Genomic DNA, 23,028 nt, shown 5'->3' on the forward strand with positions numbered 1-23,028 from the left:
CTGATGGTTAATTAACTTCAAATTTGGCCTGCGGTAAGCCAGTGGTGAGCCAACCTCCTTGGACATCCTTGGGGAAGTCAGTGACCTCTTTCAGGACACCAGGTGCCTAATCTGAGCCAAGGAAAAGAATATTTCACCTACACCAGATTATTCTCAGTTCCACAGTACAAAAAGAGGGACAGAAAATATGAGTCTCGGGCTTGGAGTCACATAGGCTTGATGGCCTCCCATGGTGGCAGTTGCTTCTGATTCAGCATCTAGAAGAGGTCATTTTTTTTTTTTTTTTCTCAGAGCTCCTGGGGCTTGCATTGTGCCTGTCCAATTTCTGGGGAAAGCAATGGCAGGATTAAGGTTTGATGTCGGGCCCAAGGCTCATTTTTACAACACGATTTTTATTTATTTAAAACAGAAGCAAAATAAAAAGGCAGATTCTTTAAAAGAGAAAAACATTTAAATGGAAATTCCTTTACCTCCTAAGGCAAGGGTAATTTTCTCATAGGTTGTGCCTGATCACTAACATCCTATTCATATTCACTTAATTGAAAACTGTATAATGTGAATGCTTTCGTTTATTTAACAGATGGCTTCTGTCTTCTAAGGTGCCTCCTGGTATAGTGTAATAGTGTTTATTAAGATTGGCAAGGAGATATTTGGGTTTGTCTTAACTTTTTTGTTTAGAAGACTAACTATTGTTTAAAAAACATTCTCTTGATGGATGTAATTCTAATGAAGACAGTTAAACAAACTATTGGGCTGACCACAAATGCGTAAACACTGCTAAAGTCTAACTTACTAAAGATTACCGAAGGACACCAGATACCAAGAGATACACATGTTGCATTCGTCTCTCTGTGACAGGTACATAGGTTTCCCCCTCTACATCCATCAACACTCCCATTCTCCTTGTCTGGTGCTCCTTTTTTCATATCTGTGACAAGATCCTGTCCCCTTAAAGCCTTCATCTCATTTGGACTTGGAACCAGAAGCCATGAAAGGACAGCATTTGTTTAGAAGAGTGCTCCAGGCTCTTGTAAGGAGTCTTGATCCAACAACAAATGTCTAAACCTCTAGTCACTTAATTAGCTCCCTTCTTACCAAAGTCTGTTGAATAACCATTGAATAGTTTTAGCTGTGTCATTTGACAGTGTCTGTGAAATCAATATGGGTTATGAATGGGAGAAGGGAGAGGGAAAGAGAGAAAGGAGGAGGAGAAGGAGGGGAGAAGGAGGGAGGGGGAGGAGGAAAAGCGATGGGGAGGGAGAGGAGACATGCAGAGTGTGTGCAAGGGTGAGGGGGGTGGGGGAGTTATATTGGGACAGGAGAAAGGAGAACAGAGAGGCAGAACTTTTTAGGAGTTTCTCTGTTGGCAGAGAGACAGATGTCTTGTAAAATGTTGCTCTCTGTACCAGGCTTTGATAGCTGACAGTGCTGTGATGGCTCAATGTTTTCCCTCCTTGAAACATTCCCTGGTAACAAAATGTTCTAAGAAGCAGGGGACTTAATAGACTCAAGTGTTTCAGCTTTTACAATGTCTTGGTCTTTTAACAAATTTTCCTGTTGAATGGCTTTAAGTCGAAAAGTTGTTATCACTTCCCACACATTACCTTGCAGCTATCACTTCCCACACATTACCTTGCTTCCTGGCTCTGGAGGAGCAGTAATGCAGGCTGATCTCATCAGCATGGTGGGTGGGTGGGGGGCAGGGGCTTACACAAACGTGGGACTCAGGAGATAAATGTAGAGGAAGGGGCTAGGATCTTGTTACACTTTTTGCTATGCTGCCTTTGAATTTGTGCTCTGACTCTTCTCTGGCATAAAGAGGCTAGGATGAATCCTGTCTACCACTGAAGAAAGGCTTGACTGCTTTTCTACTCCTCTGCCATTGCCTACCTGATCTTTCAAATTCCTCACATGCCTACCAGGAAGTTCAGACAGAAAGAAATATATCTGACTGTTTCCCAAACTTATTGGACCACAAGATTCTTCTTTTGTGTGATACCTATAAAACAGTTTTATACTTATGCAGAAACTAAACCTAGAGTGAAAATGAAACAGAATAGAGTACAAGTCATTGTCCAGGCACAGGGAACATTTAAACTCAGAACTCAGAATCCAGGATCAGGACATCTGATATACCAGGTGTCTGTTTTAACCTAAGTACCAATGATTCAGAGTGTGATTTTGGCAATTCATCTCCATATTGCCTTTACACTCTTCAACTCATTAATGTTTAATATGGAATGAATGCCCTTGTACCTTAGTAAAACAGGAATTCATTAATTCACTCACTCATTCATTCATTCAACAGATACAGAGTGGCAACCAAGTGTTAGACACTGTGTTAAGAACTGGGAATACAAAATGCTCTAGAAGGGACTCCTGGCCAAGAGGGAGAAAAAGTGTTAGTAGTAGAAAATGTACTTGAACTATAGGAACAGGAAGGCCAGAGTGACCAACTCTGACTGGGCAAAGTATGGAAGAGAGGTGTCACAGATGTTTCAGAGAGGTCTTGAAGGATGAATGCCAAGGTAATTTGCTGGGTTAGGAAGGAGAAAGAGGAAGGACATTCCAGGGTCCTGGAATGACCTTGTGACAGGGATGATCATATGTAGGATTGGACAGTCACAGGATGCGCCAAGAAATTAAGTCAGCAATAAACTCACTTGGAAATTTCATTGGAAAATATAAAAAATATTTCTACCTAATGAGAAATACTATCCTGAAATTCTTTTTTCATAGAACTGTAAAAGAAGGATTTGGGGCTAGGCGCCAACCTGTTGCAACCACAGAACTTGGCCTTTCAGCACTGTTCTTGGTAACAAAGCCTTGTGTAGTGCTCTGTGTGCAGCAAACACTTAATATATGCTTTCCAAGAAAGAAAAAAGGTGAAGAATGGGAATACGGGAATCGGAGGAATGTGGAAGCAAAGACAGAACAGCAAGGACAGCATTAGCAGTTCTCATCAGGCCTCTGGATTCAGCATCTAATATGGATTTTATAATTGCAAATCTGCTTGTGTCATCCAACAAGCGCTAGGAAGAGTAGATGAAATATGCCTTCTTTCAAACCTATGATCAGAGAGTAAACTGGCAGAAAAGTTTTTAGAAAGAAGTTTGGTAATGGGTCTAAAACTTTCAATACTATTGATTAATTTCTTGATACTGATCACAAGAAACTAGTGACATAATCTAAGTTCATACAAATATGAATATTGTGGCATCATTTATGACAGTGAACTCTCCCCCTCTTTCATTCCTACCTGTGTGAGAATAGTTAAATAAATTACATGGTATCCTATAGGAGAATTTTATACTACTAGTAAAATATTTACAAAATTTCAACACACAGAGACAGAGAGAACAGAGCTGTGGTTGCCAAGGGGGGGAGGAGTGGGATAGACTGAGAATTTGTGGTTAGTACATGCAAACTATTACGTTCAGCATGGAAAGACAACAAGGTCCTACTGCATAGCACAGGGAACCATATCCAGTCTCCTGGGATGGACCGTGATGGAAAAGAATATGAAAAAAGAATATATATATATATATACATATATATATATACATATATATATGTATATATATATATATATATGACTCAGCCACTTTGCTATATAGCAGAAATTGGCATAACATTATAAATCAACTATACTTTAACAAAAAAATGTGCACATTATAATGTTAAGTACAAAGGCAGGATATAAACTTACTTCTATAGCATGTCCTTAACTAAGTAAGAATATGCATAGAAGCAAAGAACAAATTCCCCCAAAATCTTAACAGTGGTGAGTTCTGGGTAAACAGGTTAAAGGTGATTATTATTTTCTGCTTTATGCTTTTCTAGGTGTTTTGCATTTTCTATAAGTATGTATTACTGCTATAATGTAAAAGTCATTTCAAAAAAACTATCAACTGCTCTTCAACCTTGTAAAGATGTAAATTCCTTGGCTTCATGCCCAAGGCCCACCCCCATCTGGCAAGAGGTTGCCTCTGCAGTTTTATTGCCTGACACTGTCAGGCCAAGTCCCTGCTCCAGACATACACAGCAACATGTAGCTCCCTGGGTAAACCCTGCCATCTCCCTCTTCTGTGTCTCTACCTAAGTGGTGTCCCTGGTTGAAATGCCTTCTTCCACTTTCACTTGCCCATCAAGTACCTCAAGTGCTGTCAACTTCAAGAAACCTCCCTGGACTTGCCTGCCTGCAGTCTCATTAGATATTCCTCCTCAAACTATTCCCAAGAAATATGGTCAAAGAAAGTCCAGGGTGGTTGATGTATTGCTGCAGGCAAGAGATGATTGCAGTAATTACTGGACCATAGGGTCTAGACTGAATAGGGAAGGAGATGATGGACTAGACAAAAGGAGAGACAGCCAGGAAGAGACCTGATGAGTTTTAGGAGCAGGTGTTCTGAGAAGGGGGATTGGCAGGATGTGCTGTGAACAGTGCCAGTGGATGGCAAGTTCTACCTGTGGCCCCAGGAGTGGGCAGCTGAAGGAAAGGACTGTGATGGGGATCAGAGGCAAGAGGTGAGGCTTGGTCAGTGGTTCCTAAACTTCGCTGCACGTTAGAATTACCTGGGAGTTTTTAAAAGTAATGATGCCCAGGAGTTCCCTGGTGGTGCAGTGGGTTAAGGATCAGTCATTGCCATTTCTGTGGCTCAGGCCACTGCTGTAGCTCAGGATCCATCCCTAGCCTGGGAACTTCCTCATGCCTTTGGGATGGCCAAAAAAAATCATGATGCCCAGGTTGCCCCATACCAGTTAAATCAGAATGTGTGGGCCTCCTACTCCATAGCACAGGGAACTATATTCAATATCTTGTGATAAGCTTTAAGGGAAAATAATCTGAAAAAATACATATGTATAACTGAATCACTTTGTTGTATACCTGCCCATTTTGGATTGCATTCTTTCACATCTTTTAACAGCTTCTGGATTTCCATGGTAGATTCTGTCTGTTGCAAACCAACTATATTTCAATTTACAAAGAAAGAAAGAAAGAGAAAAGAATGTGTGTGCCTGGAAAAGAGGCATCAGTATTTGCTTTTAAAGATCCCCAGGGTGATTCCAAAATGCAAACAATTTGGGAAGCACTGGGCTGGGTAACTGGGTCGGTCATCCCCACAGGCCAGTGGTCCTCAGAGCATGATCCTGGAGCAGCATCCTCAGTATCGCTTAGAAACTTGTGGGAGACGAACATCCTCAGGCCTCACCCAGACCTACTGAATCAGAGACACAGGGGGTTGGGACCGGCAGCCTGTGTTCTGACAAGCCCTCTGGAAGATTCTGAAGCACACTCAAGTTGGAGAACTTGAGCCTTAGGCAATAAAACAGCTCCAAAACACAAGCAGGAGTTGGAGTGAAGGAGAATATCAAAAGTTACTTCCTGACTGCTTTGATCCAGGGCTTCTTCACTTGAAAAGCAGGAGTTAGGAATAATAATAATGACCTCAAAGTGTGACTAAACATGAAATGACAGAGGTGGGTATGGAAGTGCCTGCACAATGGCTCCCAAAATACACTAGTTTCACTTTCCTTTTCTGCTGCATTCCCCCTTGACAACTCCCAACAGCCTATCTATCCACCTTCTTAGAGTTGTGTACAAGAGTCCCCAGACCATAATACTCAAGCTAAAACATTTTAAAAAATCTCCACTGTTTCTCGTAGTTTCACACCTCCACACAAAGGCTGTAAATTCAGGTGAGCTTTAGATCAAGTGCGTGTCTGTTCCGGCTGTTTTTCCTCCTTTACACTCCTCCCTGACTCTGCTCCTTTTCCTACCTCTTTGATCTCAACAGCCCCCTTTCGCTTTTATTTCTTTAGTCCTGCCGCTGTCGGGAGGAGGGGTTGGAGCTCAGTACTGACACAGCTGGCAGAACGCTCCAGGTTTAGCCACACATCTTCCCTCGTCAAACCCTCTGGAAGCCAAGGAGCAATGTCTTGGTTGCTGGAGAGGCATTCAAGGTCAGCACAGGTATCCCTCTGCCTGAAGAGCTACTGTTTCCCCCAGGACACCCCAGGCACCCTGCTCCTTCTTTCTCCTGTGCTCAGGGCATCTCACCCAGTGACACCTGTTCTGTGCACATCACTTTCCCGACCCCACAGAGCGCTGAAGGCATGGGTGTATTCTTGTTTTGTTTTTCTTTACATCCTTAGCAACCAGCCTAGCTCTTGGTGTATAAAAGCCTCCCAATAAATGTTTGTTGAATAAATTGAATGAAATACATGCTTTAGTTTCAGGTGTTGATCAGCTATACTTCAATTTAAAAAAGAAAAAAAAAGGAATTAGGTCATGTGGAAAAAAATAAAACAAAATGTCAAAAAAAAAATATGTGCTTTAGTGCCAAAGAACCCACCCCACACACCTTGCAGAGGAAAAATTAATGATTAATAAGAACAACCACAACTTGCCTAGATGGAACAGGGTAACAGGTTTTCCATGAATTAACTCATGCACATGACAGATGATGATGACCCAGTCTGGTTTTCACCTCTCTCTCGATGCATAATCTTTACGTTCATTCTCATCTAGGCTGCTGGTTCATATTAATGGTAATTCAGTCATTTAAGATGTAAGGGATGTTACTGGTGTTATGATTTGGGTGTGCCCTGGAGTGCTCCTCACTTATGGTGTCCTGGAGAAGCATGCGAGACCCTTAGCCTAGCAGGATGTCTTGCTCCCCTCAATTTCACTCTCCCCTGCTCCCTGCTCCTATCAGCACTCCGGGGTTCAGGTTTGAGGGCTGCAATGGGCCACCCCAGGGAATCAAGCAGCCCTCAATGGAGGGGCTAAAACCCTGACTATGTGATGGCCAGAGAGTTTCTGAGCGATCCCTTCAGAGCGGTGAGGAAGACGGCCCCATCCCCTGGAGCAGCTGTATAATGTCGTAAAACCTCTGGGCACTGTCCTTTTACCTGGGTTACAGTAGCACAGGTGAACTGAGATGTGTTCTTGCTTTGGGCTGGAATCCTATCAATTCAGTGGGTAACCCTAGTTATTGAATACTGATCTGAAGCCCTTACTGTCGGGTATGCATCTAACAATTCAAGATGCAAAATTTTGTCACTATTTAATACGTGGCCTCTGACAGACAAATATAGAGTCACAGGGAATAAAGGAAAAAGCTGCGGAACTCTGCACAAGTTTTTGAATTTGTGGCTAACGCTTAATAGCTGCGTCCATACAGGGCAGGTTATTTGTTTTCCCGTGGTCTGTTAGGTTGCTAGGGCGGCCATAACAAATCCCACAGGCAGGGCGGCTTAAACAACACAAATCTGTTTGCTCACATTTCTGGAGGCTGGAAGGCCAAGATCAAGGCATACCTTGCACCTCGCAGGGTTGGCTCCTTCTGAAGTCTGCCTCCTTGGTTTACAGATGGCCAGCCCCTTCACATGGTCTTTCCTCTGTGCTCACGCATAACCCAGGGTCTTTCTCTGGGCCAGTGTCCTCTTTGCACAAGGACGCCAATCAGATTGGATCAGGGCTCACCCTAACCGTCTCCTTTAAACTTAATTAACTCTTTAAAGTCTCTACCCCCAAATACAACCATATTTGGGGTACATTGGATTAAGGTTTCAACCCATGAATTTGAGATGAGACAAATTCCATTCCCCTATCACAGTGTCCCTACCCATAGGAGGGACAATAATAAAACCTACGTCATGGATTATTTTTAGGACAAAAGAGATAAAGAATGTGAAAGTGCTCTGTAAACAGCAATTAGAAATGCTCCTTATCTGGAGTTTCCATTGTAGCCCAGTGGAAACGAATCCGACTAGGAACCATGAAGTTTCGGGTTTGATCCCAGGCCTTGCTCAGTGGATTAAGGATCTGGCTTGGCCGTGAGCTGTGGTGTAGGTCACAGATGCGGCTTGGATCCTGTGTGGCTGTGGCCAGCAGCTGTAGCTCCGATTCAACCCCTAGCCTGGGAATCTCCGTGTGCCATGTACACGGCCCTAAAAAGCAAAAAATAAAAAAAATAAAAATAAAAAAAGAAAGAAAGAAAAAAGAGAAACACCCCCCTATCACTAGGTAACTGAAGAGCTGGTACATTGGTCAGGAGGTATGGGACCTTCTTACTCTCCTCAGAAAGAAAGGGTGCAAGCCTCCTTCCCCCCACCCCACACATCTTGCAAGGGGCCAGGTTCAGCCCTGCAGTTGAGACAGGTGCGTGGTAGCTGGCAGACTCCACCTGCCAAGGCTGTGGCAGGCGTCACCTTGGGCTCCTCTCCTGCCTCAGATTACCATGGGGATTGGCCATGTGCCCTTGACGGCTCAGGAATTCAACAAAGCCCGGCATCCATCAGCCTACCTAAGCTTCCTACTGGGTCTGATCCGTGCAGATGAAAGGCTGCTCTCAGCTAGAGAGCTTCAAAGCCAGCTTAGAAGCATGGCAGCCTGAAACAGGCTGGGGGTGGGGGGATGGAGATGGAGGGAGCTTTGGGCTTCCTTAGGTACAAAAGGGCGAGTAAGGAAGGCTGTAACTTACCCCTCCCCCTTGGCCCATCTGGCCCTCAGGTATCCCTGAAAGGTAATCTCTGACCAGCGCTTTCCTTAGAGATCCTAACTCAGACACAACATAAAGGAAGAGGCCCCCTGGCTGGCAAACCAAACAGGCCAGGGGCTCATCCCCTGACATTTTGTAAACCCAGAGTAAAGAAGGTGTTGCTGGGCCAAGTTGTGAAGCACAGAGCTCAGCTCTGGGACAGACTTGGGTCTGAATCCTACCGTTAGGTGCTCACTAGTTCTATTACTATGAGAGTTGCTGCCTAGCTTCTCCAAGTCTTTTATCTGGAAAATGTAACTCTAACAGCCTCACCAGCAGGGTTGTTGGTGAGGTTTAGAAGTGACGCCATTCAGGGCCTGCACAGAGAGCACACAGAAGCCTCTGAACAACAGTGGCTATTACTGGGATTTTATGTGTCTTTAGAGAGGGTGTCCTCAGGAAGCTGTCTTTGCTACATAGTAAGTGCACCGCCTTCTGCAGATGGTAATTAATGTTACCCCCCCTCCCCCAGAAGGTGGTGCAGGAGGAGGAAAGGGGTGGAGATGGAGGAGGAGTGGGGAGGGTAGGATGAGAAGGGGCAGAAGGGCCCTAAGGAAAAGGGGAGCAGAGATATTGTGAAGGGCAGAGAGCGTGACCTTGAGATTGTAGAATGACTGTCCCTCCTCACAAGAGACGCATCCTTGTTTCAACTTCTTTTACTCTAAAACAGGGAGCTTTTTACTGAGAAATGAGTGCTTTTGTTCCTTTCATTTCCCTGCCTGTGTGTGTGTGTGTGTGTGTGTGTGTGTGTGTGTGTGTGTGTGTGTGTGTGTGTGTGTTCCTGGGCTGAGCAATAAGGGAACAGAGTAGGATCTGAAGACCTTCCAGGCATGACACCCTTGGTCCAGCTGGGCACCCCTTCTGATGGGTGTTTCCTCTGTGCCCTCAGCACATTGGTTTGCAGGTGTCTTCTGTTCCCAGGGGTCTGTAAAGCCCATCAGGGCATAAAAGCATCCGAGAGTACTGAGCGGTCTTGGACTCTGGATATTCCAGGTGGAGATGGGAAGAAAAAGCAGCCCAGAGGCACCGCTTTCTGAGGAGGAGGAGAGCAGCAGGGTGGAAGGGAGAGGAAATGTGTTGGTCCCCAGGCGGGGCTGGGGTTTCCTCCTCTGCTCCGGCTGTCTGGTTGTGGAACTTGGGCCTCTGTTCCTGTGACCAGGCGTGGGGGCCTTCTTTCCTCCAGGTCTGTTTGAGCCCTTCCAGCAAAGATGGAGGCTGGGTTTCCTGCCCGTCTGGGTCTTGCCATTCCTCACACCGTGCAGAAGACAGCATGTTCTGTGCTGCCCTACGCTCAGGCAAGAGGAAGAGCGAGTGTGGGCTCACAATGGCCATTGTCACCAGTTTCTGCCAAGGAGGGACGGGCAGGGCCTCCATTCTGTGTGGCGTTCTCTTCCTGGGTTTGGCAGGGCTGTGCTCAAGCCTCCATACATTGGGGGTGGGGGTGGGGATGGGGTGGGAGTCCTAGTGCTCTCTGTGCCTAAGGGCCAGGTGCTTCAGAAGGGAGGGAGGGCAGGGTGCTGGTGGAGTTGTTCTCCGGAAGAAATGTTTTCCTGAAATGGCTCTGAAATGACGTTTTGATATCATTCTGCCTCTAAGAGAGACCAAGAATGAGACTGTCTGAAAAGGCTTGGGAGGCAGTGGGGCTGCAGGAATCCTGACCTGGTGGTTCAATGAGGCCATGAAGAGAAGGACTATTACTGGGCACAGACTCTAGGCTAGGTCTAGAGATTTTATAAAGCTTTTAATTAGTATTAATTAGTTTAATTATTATTGTTGTAAATCCTTATGGCAGCTCTGTTGGGTAGAAGCTATTATCCCAGCATTAAAAAAAAAAAAATCTTAAGGCTCAGAGAGGTGAAGGAACCTGCCTAAAGTCACAAAGCTGGCATATGGTAAAGCTGGAATTCAAACCAAGGCCGATCTGACTCCAGAAATAAGCTCAGAGTAAAGGCAGGTAGGAAAGGCCTTGGAGTGATGGGGTGTCTAAGGGCAGGGAAGGGGGCCTAGAGTGGGGTAAGCCTCCCCTCGGCTCCTCTCAGCAAAGGCTTGTCAGCAGCTTGGTCCTGCTAAATGGAATGCCCTCTTTCTTGGCTTGAAGGTGAAATGTTAGTTGGTGTATTATCTGGCCCACTGAACTCAGGAAGTTTTGATTCCAGGTAGAGTATATGTAACAGAGTAAACCAATGGGTGCTGAGACTTTCCAGTTCTACTCAAGCCTGAGTCTCAGGCACGAGACCTATATGGTCCATTACAGAGATCTATACCCACCAACTGAATCACAGCTCAGAGGGACACACACTCCCAGAACGGCAAAGCTCGAGGACGTTGTGACCTTCTGGTTGTTGGGTCAAGATCAACCAGAAATGGGGAGGTGGGGAAAGGTATTGTGGTGTGGGTGGAAAGAATACCAGGTTTGGAATACTTGGACTTGGCTCTGATCCCAGATCACCAATTAGTGTGGCTTTGGACAGGTCAATTAACCTCCCTGGGCCTCATTTTTCTGATTATAAAGTGTCTCTGAGAGATTCTGTAGGGGATTAAAATGAGATGATGAATGCAAAACACTTCTTGCATCTAGTGCTAAACACAAGCAGGTGGCTAACAAGTGTTGGATGAATTGTCCTGAAATGGGCAGAGATGGGTGCTGGCTGCGTGGAAAAGACACAAGGCCCTGCTGAAGGCATTTGTTCTGCCAAGAAGCCATTGGTAATGGGGAAGGCTTTGGGCATGGAGGCTGAGCTTGTGGGCAGAAGAAGCTGGGTGGTTTGGGGGGAAGGAGGAATCACCCACGTGGTAGTGTCCCCTTTGTCCCTCGCTGCCAGTTAGCTTTTGTCTATTTTTCCTTTTATGCCACTGACTCCCATTCAAGGCCTTAGAGTTGGAAGTCTGTGTTCTGCAGCCACCTCCTAACTGGTCTCCTTGTTGCCAGTTCCTTTCCCTTTCCTCGAATCTGAACTGCATGCTACTCTCTCATCCTCTTGCTCCTGGCTTAAAACCTCTCATCTCTTCCCATTATTCAAAGGATCATATACAAACTCCATGGCACATTATTCCAGGGGCTCTATCTTTCCAGTCTTCTCTTTTGCTACGTCAGCTTGCTCTAGCTCATGGTCCCCTTCTCTCATTTGGTCTTTGCAAATCCTTCCCAGCTCCAAGTATTGGCACACACACATTCTACCTTGTTCATTCATTCATTCATACATACATCAAATACGTACTGATAACCTTCTAGGTGCCTGGCACAGTGCTGGGCAGCTGGAGACTGAGTTCCTAAGGAAAGCCCCTCCTCTTCTTACCTCCCACACTCTAATGGAGTGTGTCTGCCCCTCCATGGTGCTTGTCTAGCATGCCAGTGGTCGAGACCACTCCACACTCTGTGTTTGCATCCTCTACTGTGCCTGCAGCACTCTGGGTACTTGAAGGTGGTTTTGAGTCTGGCTCTGTTGGGTACTGTCTGTATTCTTGGGCCAATCACTTAACCCCATTAGCCTCAGTGTCCTCAGCCATAAGATGGATTAAATAATGAAATATGCAACAGGCCTGGCCCATAAGTAAGTGCTCAGTAAATAACAGCCTGGTACATATTTATTGATTAATTAAAAAGATGGAGCACTTCTTGCAAGACTTAGAAACAGTTCAAGAAGCACAGCGACATTCAGGCTGTGCTGAGCCTATGGCCAGCATGGAGTGTTGCTATAGGTTTTGTCTTAGAAGGTGCTGGATATCAAAGGGCTAATGAGCTGCTACAGGGGAACGGGAGCTGGTGTGTGGGCCAAGACGGGGCAAGCAGAAGAGGGAAAAATTCGAAGTGGCTAGGCCTGCCAAAGAGCCAGTCTAGAAGTTTCTTCTGCATGTAAAAAAGGAAAGGTTCCTTGGCTCCGTGGTTCTATTTTGAGCAGCAAACCTCCTAAGGCAGGAATTAAGTTAGAGTTTAACTCCAGCTTGAACCTGTACAAGCAAGTTTCCCTCTGCAGAGGGAACAGCCTCCGGAGGCACCATTCTGCCCTGGCTGCCCCTCCCCATCTTGGCAGGAAGTTGGGGGAGGAGACATGGCAGAAGGCAGAGTCCTTGGGATTCAGTCAGTGGAGAAGAATGAAGGATGGCCTCACTCAAATTTTCAGTAAACTGGAGGTGGGTCAGGGACAGGCAGAGATGGGGAGGCTGGAGTGGGTAGTCTGCTAGTCTGGTAGAAAGAATTCCAGGTTTGAAATACTATTGGGGTCTAGTTCAGGTCCACCAATTTGAGTGACCTTAGATGGGGCAACGAATCTCCCTGGGTTTCCCTTTTCTAATCTGTAAAGTTTCTTGTCAGCCTTCTCAGGAGGAGCAGCCAGGCCCACCAGTGTGGCTTCTCAAATTCACCATCACTAGGGATCTAGCTGACATGCAGATTCGGCTTCAGTAGGTCTGGCCTGGGCTTGAGAGTCTGCATTTCTGATAATCTCTCACAGGGATGCCCTTGCTGCTGGCTGTGGACCACATGATTTTCTACTGGAGGGATGGGTAAACCACGGCCCAAGGGCCATATCCAGCTTGCTACTTGTTTGTGCAAATAAAGGTGGGTTGGAAAACATCCATGCCCATTTGTGTGTTTTCTATGGCAACTTTCATGCTAAAGGGATGGAGGTTAACAGTTCCATCTACGACTATATGGCCCACAAAGCCCACCTATTTTAACAGTTACTGTGTGGTCCTTTACTGAAACAGCTTGCCAACCTCTGCTCTAGAGGACAGAGGGCTGGTCTGGGTGAACTAAAAGACCTGCATTTCAGTCCTGGTTGGGCCAAGGGCCAGCCACTTCACCTGCTGGTTCTCACTTTCCTTATCTAGAGGACAACATGATCTCTAAATTTCTAAGAGACCTGTGATTCTGAGATTTCAATACTACATAGAAAATACCATAGTTCTTATAGAAACAGGCACCTGAGAACCAGGTGGTGTGGCCTTTATCTGGCTGCTGCAAAAACATGCCTGGCCTAGCATGCAGAGTCCAGCAGACAGGCCTGACAGGCACGGAGGGACTGCGTGACGTGGAGGCAGCTGGGAACAGACAGGGGCTTGGAGAAGGCAACAGTGAGGACAGCAGGCAGACCTCCTGGCCTCCTGTTTGGGCAGACATTGGCACAGGGGTCCTGGAACATCGCGCACCAGCATCACACACACAAGTTCCATTTCATCCAATATGATTCTCTAACTAACCGCTCCAGATGCCCCTAACCCTGGGTCAACCAATATTAATATGCTCAGAGGTCTCAGAGACTGTGCCAGGCACAGGGATGTAGAAGAGAGCTCACACTGGGTGGAGGAAAGTTCCACAAGCCACTGTGAGGGGAAATGCATGACTCTGGGTCTCTGGCTTAGGCAACAGGTGATGCCATTGACAAGGCAGGGAATGTGGGGGTGGGCAGTGGGCTTTAAGAGATGAGGGAGGGTGTAAAGAGGGGGAAGACAGGCCCCATTTAGGGTATGCTGATTCCAATATGGGCACTTGAAGGACTGAGTGACAAAGCAGAGCAGAGTCTCCCGGTAGGCCTGCCACCACTGAAGAGGAATGACTGGTGTGTTGCCATGGTTACTTCCCAGCACCGAGGGGAATCCCAGTAGACACCCCTCCCAAGTACCCACAGGCTCTTTAGGGGTCACTTGCCTTGCTCTATCTCAGCTTCTAGGTGAGACCTTGGCCAGAGAGACCTTTGTGAAGTGCACAGTTTGGGGGAACATTTCTACTTTTCAACCTGAATGAGCAAAGTGGCTGGTGAGTGACTGTCTTTCTGGTTAGATCTCCACCGCATGGGAAAATTGGGAACCTACAACCCTGGACAGCTCCTGAACCCAGCTGGCTACTTTCTGTTATGCTTTCATACAAGTGAGGAGAGAGCCTTGAGAATCATGTGCTCACGATTGATTGTTCTGCTGCCTCATCTGTGTTCTAGCTCCGCCTGGTATGGTATCCTTGATGGCGGGATGGCGCCCCTTTCCCTGGCCTTGGGATTCAGGGTACGACCCATACAATTAGTGAAGATCAACACAGCACAGACGGAACCACATGTGCCTGCAAAGTAGTGGCATCAACTGACTTGGAATCAGGAGGCTTTTCCTTTTCTTGGGCAAGACCTTGGCATCTGGGTAGCAGATATGACGACTGTATGCATTTGCCAGGAGGCTGCCTGTGTGAGTGTCTGCTAGTTGGTTGAGTACCAGACTAGTAATACATTATCTGTGAGCCAAACACTGGGCGGCTGGCCTTGCTGGGGTGCTGGGTAGCCATTTGATGCTCCATCTTAGCATTTATCACAGATCCTAGTTATATGCCTATCCGTGGAATTATGTTACCGAGGCCTGGCTCTCACACTCCCTAATGGTGGCAGGCACTAGGTCTGGTTTTGCTCGTCCTTGTTCCCTGGTGCCTGGCACTTGGTAGGTGCTTTGTAGGTGTGTGTGGGATAAATGACGGAAAGCTTGTCCTCACTGCTGAGAAACTGACTCAAAGTGTACATTATACCAACAGGGTCTGTCTCCTTGGCTTTGTTTACAGGGAATTGTAAAAATTATTAACTTTCATTAATTATTATTAGTGAAAGGCTGGAGAGATTTTTGCCCTCTCTGTTCAGAAGCTTGTCTAGGATGCCCTGGTTGGAGTTCAAATGAGACTGACCAAGAAATCACCAAGGGGAATGTAGTCTTATTACTGGATAGCCAGAAGGGCCAGGTGTGGGTGACCCAGCCTCAAGGCTGCTGATGGCTGGAGACTGAAGGCTGGATGGGGGAAGATGTGAGGCTCAGTAAAGAGTCTGAGAAGATGTGTAGGAAGTCTCTGCAGTCACATTCAGGGTGGGGCCAGAGGGAACCAGAGGCAGTGCCTCTTAGGGCTTTGCTCCCTAGCCTCATGGGGATTGTGCCATGCATGTCCTTGATGCTTCAAGACTTGACACCCTTAGCCTCACCTTGCTTCACTGGACAACCTGCTCAGGTGGAGCCCCCAAACTGGCAGCGACAGCCAAACACACTTAAGCACAGTGCCAACAAGGAACCCTTGAGTTATCGGTTGTTAGAGCCACTGGTAATTTAGAGATAATCTAGACCAAATTTCTGAAGAGGAACTGAAGGGAGGGGAGTTCCCTGGTAGCCTAGTGGTTAAGGACTTGGTGTTGTTGCTGCTGCGGTTTGGGTTACTGCTGTGGCACAGGTTCAATCCCTGGCCTAGAAACTTCTGCATGCTGTGGGTGTGGCTAAAAAAAAAAAAGGTCAAGAGGGTAAAATTCTAAATTTGGCCCTTTTTTGTATACTAAATACTTATCACCTTCCACATATCACTTAACAATACTTCTGACAACTACAGATCACATGCTCACCACATTCCAGGCGTTCTGCTAAGTGCTCTACATGGATGATCTTATTTAACCCTCAAAACAAGGTGATGCTGCTGAGGGAGAGAAACTACAATTGTTTCCATTTCGTGAGAGTTGAAATGGAGGCTTAGAGAGGTTCAATGACTCAACTACATCACACAGCTAGTGGCGGGGAGGCCTGGGTTTTCTAACTTTTTTTCCCCCCAACTTCTAGTTCAATAGTTAGTTCTTTGCTCTACACTGACTCTCAACTACAAGTCCCCTAGGCTATATCTGCATTGCTTATTTGAAGATAGCCAGCACATCTCACTTATCAAATGAGTTTCTAATGGTTCTGTGAAACAAAATTCTGTCTTACAAATATTTGCGTTATACTCTTCATAAGACTTTTTTTTTTTTTCTTCAAGATTTTTCACTGAGTGCCTGTTCCTGTCCAGCTACAGAATCTACTGCCCGCTGTACTGACAGACCAAAGGTGAGATTTCTCCCCCTCTCCCTCCCTCTGGCAAACATTTCTGTAGAACAATGTGAGCCAGGCAGGATGTTAGACTTTGAAGGGGACGTAAAGATGAAGACCATGCTCCCTGTTTTCCAGGTACTCGCAGGGGAAATTTATAATGGGGATGCACATGTCTATGAGACAAGGCAACCCATAATTGGTGCACTCTCAAAATGGAAAGCAAAATTAAATGCTCTAGGAATCCAGAGGATGGACTCATTTCCACAGGAGCCACCACACGCTTCAGGAAGAATATGGCCCTTGAGGTAGGTCTTGCAGGGAGAGCAGAATTTCAACCCAGGATATGTGGAGCCTTTCCTTGGACTGGGTCATAAAGCACTTTCTGTCTTTTGAGTGCCTGGCTTGTGCAGCACACATAGTAGGACCTCAAATAAAATTTCTAGCTGGACGCTAGCCACTTGGGGCTGGGCTAGGAACTGATGCCCCCATCCTATTGTTTCTCTGGTCCTCCTTTTTTCCAAACTATGAAATAGGGATATGGAGGGGAGTGGGTTTAACCTTGTTCATGGATTTCTGGTTAGGATTAGATTTAAGTTAATACATGCAAAACTATTTGAAGCCAAAATGAAATATAAATACAAAAGACTATTGATCACTCTTCTTATTGGCATTATAAAAACTATGAAGAAACAATACCCATGTTAAACAATACTTATTTATCCCACAATATTTTTTGACTAACTACACTGGGCCAGACACCAGGGATGCAAAGATGAATAACATCCAGCCTCTATCCTTGGAATGAGAACGGTCTACAAAAGGAGACAGTAGGTACAATTGATGGCGTACGTTTAATGTGCCAAGGCAAAGGCTGGTTTGGAGTTTGGCAGGAGTTCTGCTCTTTCTTAGTAACAGTGCAGGTAGGTGGCAATGCTAAAGATATGATCTTCAAAATCAGGAATTCAACTGGTGTGCCCCAACATAAAACAGCATTAAAGGTAAGGAGACAGGAGTTCCTGCCATGGCACAGTGGTTAACGAATCCAACTAGGAACCATGAGGTTTCGGGTTCGATCCCTGCCCTTGCTCAGTGGGTTAACGATCTGGCGTTGCCGTGAGCTGTGGTGTAGGTCGCAGATGCGGCTTGGATCCTGCGTTGCTGTGACTCTGGCGTAGGCCGGTAGCTACAGCTCCGATTCAACCCCTAGCCTGGGAACCTCCATATGCTGCGGGAGTGGCCCAAGAAATGGCCAAAAAAAAAAAAAAAAAGGTAAGGAGACAATCTTTTTAAAGTTTGAGCTTATGCTATGTTCCAGGTGCCCTGACATCCATCATTATAACAAACTAGGTATTATTATGCCCATTTTATGGATAAGGAGTAGAGGCTTGGGGAGGTTGGGTAATTCCCAAGGTTTTTAAGGCTAGAACATGTGAAACCTAAATATAAACCCAGGTCATTCAACTACAAGTTTGGTGCTTTTCCCAGGACCACTGTGGCTTTCTAATTAGCCAGTGGTATTATAGAGCTCATTCCATCTAAACTTGATTGACCATCTTTCTTGGGTTGCTTTTCCAAGGAGAAAGACTGATCTGTGATGAGATTTGACAGTAACCTTTTCCGTTGTCATTTCCTCTTACAGTTTCCACGATGTATCCTTTGCTCCCACTATTCTCTTCTGACTACTCCCTCACCTCCAATCCCAGTGACATTGCCAGGGAGTAACCAGTCCCAACAAATGAAGAGACTGCAGAGAGAGATCCTGACCTTCTCAGCCACTGGCCTATAAATTGTGAGGCAAAACACACTGAAATAAAGAAGAAACCTGCCGTATAGTTCTATTCAAGGAGTCCACTAGATCAAAATCTTGCCACACCTTAATTCTGTGGAGCTGTAAGGAACCTATATTCTACAAGCACCTATGTGATTGTCAGATTTGCCTATTTATTGATAATGAAAACTGAAACCCAAGAAGGTGAAAGGACTTGCCCCAGCATCACACTCTAGTGAGAGGCAGAGCGTAGATTGGAATCCAGGTCTCTTGCCTCCAAGGCCAGTGCTTTTCCACTAAAATGGGTTGCTTCTTTTGCTTTTCCTCATGAATGGCTCATCTTAAATGAGATCATGGCCCTTTAAGAAAGCTTTATGCTGGTGTCTCTGCAAAGCCCAGAAACCAAGGCTCCCTCCTCAGCCTCTGCTCTGATCAGCTCAAGTCCTCATCTAAACAACAGGAAGTAGCCTCGTTTTTAGCTCTGAAAGCACATTCTTGGGGTGGGAAAGGGGGGTTTGGGGAAGAAAGTTCCTGTACATGATGGTCAAGAGCGATCAGCAGACAAATTACTCTTGCTTGAAGAAGGGGAAGATACATGATAAGGCATGTAAGGGGAAGAGGACCATCATCCTTAAGCCTTAACCAGAACACACCCTCAGCCAGAGCTCCCCCAAGCTCCTGGGAGAGGAGAGGGGGATTCTGCCCTCATCCTGGAGGCCAGAGTGGGGGCTAGGGTGGGAACACCAGGGTGGGAAAATTGGCAGGAACTTTCTATAACCTCCGATGCTTCCTCCACCCTCTGCCAGCACCCGCAACTTCCCCTGCCAAGGGAGGAAGGAGGAACACATGATTCAACTCAATAATTTACACAAATGGAAAAGCTTACTGTGTGAAATAAAGGGGACCTAAGAGAAAAAAATTTCCCGTGTCCTGTCTCAAAGCCAGAGGTATGGAGATGACTGCTTTGGAATATAACAATCTGATTGTCTAATACATAGGTCTGAAATAAGTCAGGAACCACTCCCTTCAATGGTTATCCAAGTTTTGTTCTACTGCTGAGATCCACATTCAGCCTTAGGACACACAACCTGAGATATCAAAGAACCCAGGCCCAAATTCAGAGACACTTGTCTATGATGGTGGTTCTTGAAACTGGCAGCCCATCGGATTGTCTGGGGGAACTCATTACAAATTTAGATTCCCAGGAACCAACCCAGAGATTGATTAGGGAGATCTGGGCTGGGGCCCAGGACTCTTCATTTTTGATAGGCAGGTCTGGGTTTTTCAAATTTTTTAAAATTTTTTTGTCTTTTTAGGGCCGTGCCCATGGCATGCGAAGGTTCCTGAGTCAAATTGGAGCTATTGCTACCAGCCTATGCCACAACCACAGCAGCGCCAGATCTGAGCCTTATCTGCAACCTAACCACAGTTCACTGGATCCTTAACCCACTGAGTAAGGCCAGGGATTGAACATGTGTCCTCGTGGTTACTAGTCAGGTTTGTCTCCACTGAACCACGATGGGAACTCAGGCAGGTCTGGTTTAAAAACCAGTGATCTGGTTCAAACCCATGCATCCAGTTATCAAACACCAGATGCTGGTTTTATAGCAAAGAAAGCTGAGGTGGCAAAAAAGTAGGTTAGTGCCAACAGTTGGATTTGAATCCATTCTCCTGCATCCTGACATCAGGGTCTTTGCCAAAGCCCTCACATGTAGCTTCTATCCCCCAGCTCACCAGCCCATTGATAATCTCTGGGGATCAGCTGGACTCATTTGTCTAATCCTAGAAGCTGCCAGGAACTTTGATGGAGAACCATTTGGTTCATTGGTGGAAAGAGATGGTAAGGAGTAGGGCTGAAGGTGGTGTTAAGGGCACTCAGAAAGCTGTGTTCTGTGTCTTGGTGGGTTGAAGGGGAAGGCCCAGCTGACAGCCCCTAAGGCATACTACCTAGTTGTTCCAGGTAGAAAGAATAGTTGGTTCATGGAAGTAGGCTGATATGTTGGAGGAGCCAGGGTTGTGGAGGCCAAGGGAGTGAAGGGGGAGGAGAAGAAGATAAAGAGATAAAGTCTGGAGGTAACGAGAGGTCAAACCATCCAGGGTCCTCTAGGCCACATGAAGACCTTTAGCTTTTTCTTTTTCTTTTTTCAATAATGATTTTTATTTTTTCCATTATAGCCGATTTACAGTGTTCTGTCAATTTCTTACTGTACAGCAATGTGACCCAGTCACACATACATATATACATTCTTTTTTCTCACATCATCATGCTCCATCACAAGTGACTACTACTGCCTTTGGAATGGATAAGCAGTGAGATCCTGCTGTAGAGCACTGGGAACTAGATCTTTAGCTTTTAATCTGAGCCACTGCAGGATTTTGAGCAGGAGAGTGGCATAGCCAGACATATTTTCCCAGGGGCATTCTGATGCAGTGGTGGCAGTAGACTGTATAGGGTGAGGTAGAAGCAGGGAATCTAGTTAGGATTTGCAGTAATCCAGGCAGCGGAGGATGACGGCTCTGACCACAGTGGTAGGAAAGCAGTGGTGAGAAACGGTTGGATCTTAGATGCTTTAAGAAAGTAGAGCTAACAGATTTTCTGATGGGTTGGATAGGAGATGTGCGATAAAAGGGAATCGAGGATGGTGCCAAATGTTTTGGCTTCAGCAACAGGCAGGTTGGAGTTATCATCGACGGAGTCAGAGAAGGCGGTGGGTGGAGAGGGTTTGGAGGAGGGACATCAGGAGTTCAGTTTTGGACTTGCTGAGTCACCGGCCCTCATGTAGCATTTAAATAAAGTCTCACTACTCGATGATGTCATCAAGGGAGTAAGTACAGACAGAAAGGAGAAGAGAGTGGAGGGCCCTGCCTGGGGACCCAGCAGCATCAAGACAGGAGATGAGGAAATCGGCAAAAGAGACTAAGAAGGAGCAACCAATGGGGTAGGAGGGAAACCTGGAATGTGTGGAGTCCTAGAAGCCAAGGGAAGAATGTTTCCTAGAATAAGTGATCAGTTGGGTCAAATGTTGTTGACGGATGACAGCAAGGTCAAGGCCGAGAAGTGACTATTGGGTTTAGTTATTGAATGACACTGGTAACCTGGACACCAGCAGCATTTGACGTCTAACCTCATGGAGTCCCACAGTTTGACTACTGACTGCCATTTAGGGCTTGCTTTTGTACATCTTCTCAATCAGGCTATAAACTTTGCAGCACCAGGGATGATGAGTCAGTGTCCCTCCAGAGCACTGGGTTCTTGGAAGGCTTTAGGACCTCTAGAGCCTGCTGTAGACCCTAACACAGACTGCTAACAGACCAACATGAACATCCCTCCCAGTGAGGCACTGACCTTGAGCAGTTTTCCTTGGATGCACAGCTTACCTTGGATGCAGAATTTCAGTTCCTTGGGGTCAGTGACAACCTTCTTGCTTTCCCGGATCACAGCTCGGTTCTTCTTGGTTTCTCCCCAGAGATTGGTGCCACCATACATGCTGGGAATGTTGAGAATAGCAATGCCTTCAAGGAAGATGCTGCTCAGGTCCACCCCAACCCCGTCACACTGGGGGGCAGAGAGAAAAGGTTATCTGTTAGTGTCAGTGTATCCCAATCTAAGGTGCAAAGTGTGTGTATGTGTGTCTCATGAAGAGTGTGAGAGGCCCTCAGCCACCAGCTGGCCTCTGTTGGAAGCTGAATCTTGGGCAAATCTGCTCAGACCTAACGCTTTGGCCACTATCATGAGATGAGAGAGGTCCGGTCCTGGTCAGCTCTGGGGAGGACAGCACAAGGCTCCAGGAACCGTCTATAAATCTAGAAGGGCCTTAGGGACGGTTTAGAAGACAGCTGCAAAACTGTTCTCCAGTCCAATCTCACTATCATCAATTCTGCCCCTCCCTAACTATTGTGAAGATTTGGAGGGACACTGAGTCCAGAACCTAACACAGCAGATTCTCAACAAATGACAGAAAGGTTTCATTTTACCCCTTCTTATTTTATCGTTCTTGTCAGAAGCACAAGACTTGAAGATCTGGAAGGCTTTCAGAATTTTCCTGTCTCCTGCATCTCTATCTTAAGTGCAATTTTGGCATATATGCTTGCTGATGTAGCAGAGTTTCTTTATCCAATCTCTACCACCCGCATCCCTGCCAGGTACAAAAGGCCAGAAGACTTGAATTTCCCTGTCTCACATATCTATAAAGTCAGCCTACTTTGGCATATTTCTTACCAATGCAGCAAGATATATATTAGTTCTGATCCTTGTCCCTCAGGTTTGGAGGTAGTCTACTTCATTTACAGGTGAACACTCCCGGGAGAGGTAAACTAAGTTATCCAAGGTTGCACAGTTGATAAACAACAGAACAGAGATTCAATGTTGGTGAATTTGATGACAAAGCCCAAGCTCTTTATCTTGCTCATTGTAAGATAGCCCTCCTATCGTTTGGGGATTAAGTCATTAATATATGTATATAAAGGTCAAAAACAGGGAACAAGCCCTCTCCTACGTCAGTTTAACTCACCAGATATTGTGCATTGAGCGGTCCTCAGGGTGTGGCTGCCTTATCAGGGTTGCATCCTCTGTACCAGACTGTCACCCAGCCCCCTTTTCATTACAGTGTGGAATCATGGAATCTAAGAGAACATGCCGTATCTTTCATCAGTGAGCCAGCCAAGTTAAAGACCTTACCTGTGATCACTCAACTTATTAAGGGTGGAGCTAGACTAATTTCCAGGTCAGCAGACCTTAAGTCTGTGCTCTTTCCGCTAAAACATAAGACACTGTGAGGGATCAAATAGCATTTCTAAAATCGCTAATTATCAGAGAAATGCAAATCAAAACTACAATGAGGTAGCACAACACAATGGTCAGAATGGCCATCAGTAAAAAAGTATACAAATGGGAGTTCCCTGGTG

General features: G+C 46.0%; 1 protein-coding gene and 1 long non-coding RNA gene across 15 annotated transcripts in view; one reads left to right on the top strand and one right to left on the bottom strand.

The window, feature by feature from the left end:
• DGKG (diacylglycerol kinase gamma) overlaps positions 1-23,028 on the bottom strand; it is a 226,673-nt gene that overhangs the window by 18,708 nt on the left and 184,937 nt on the right. For 13 of the 14 annotated variants that reach the window (XM_021070008.1, XM_021070016.1, XM_021070011.1 and 10 more), the window contains one exon: positions 21,502-21,679. In XM_021070008.1, the coding sequence (XP_020925667.1) occupies positions 21,502-21,679 (178 nt within the window). Of the gene's footprint in view, positions 1-21,501; positions 21,680-22,634; positions 22,747-23,028 lie in introns of those variants that run through there. The other variant, XR_002337783.1, reaches the window with a different exon arrangement.
• On the top strand, positions 7,913-19,479 carry LOC110256381. The gene is made up of 3 exons (XR_002337784.1): positions 7,913-12,677; positions 14,209-16,660; positions 17,995-19,479. It is a non-coding gene; the product is annotated as an uncharacterized LOC110256381 (long non-coding RNA).

This window comes from Sus scrofa, chromosome 13 (assembly GCF_000003025.6).
Source record: "Sus scrofa isolate TJ Tabasco breed Duroc chromosome 13, Sscrofa11.1, whole genome shotgun sequence".
Taxonomy (NCBI): domain Eukaryota; kingdom Metazoa; phylum Chordata; class Mammalia; order Artiodactyla; family Suidae; genus Sus; species Sus scrofa.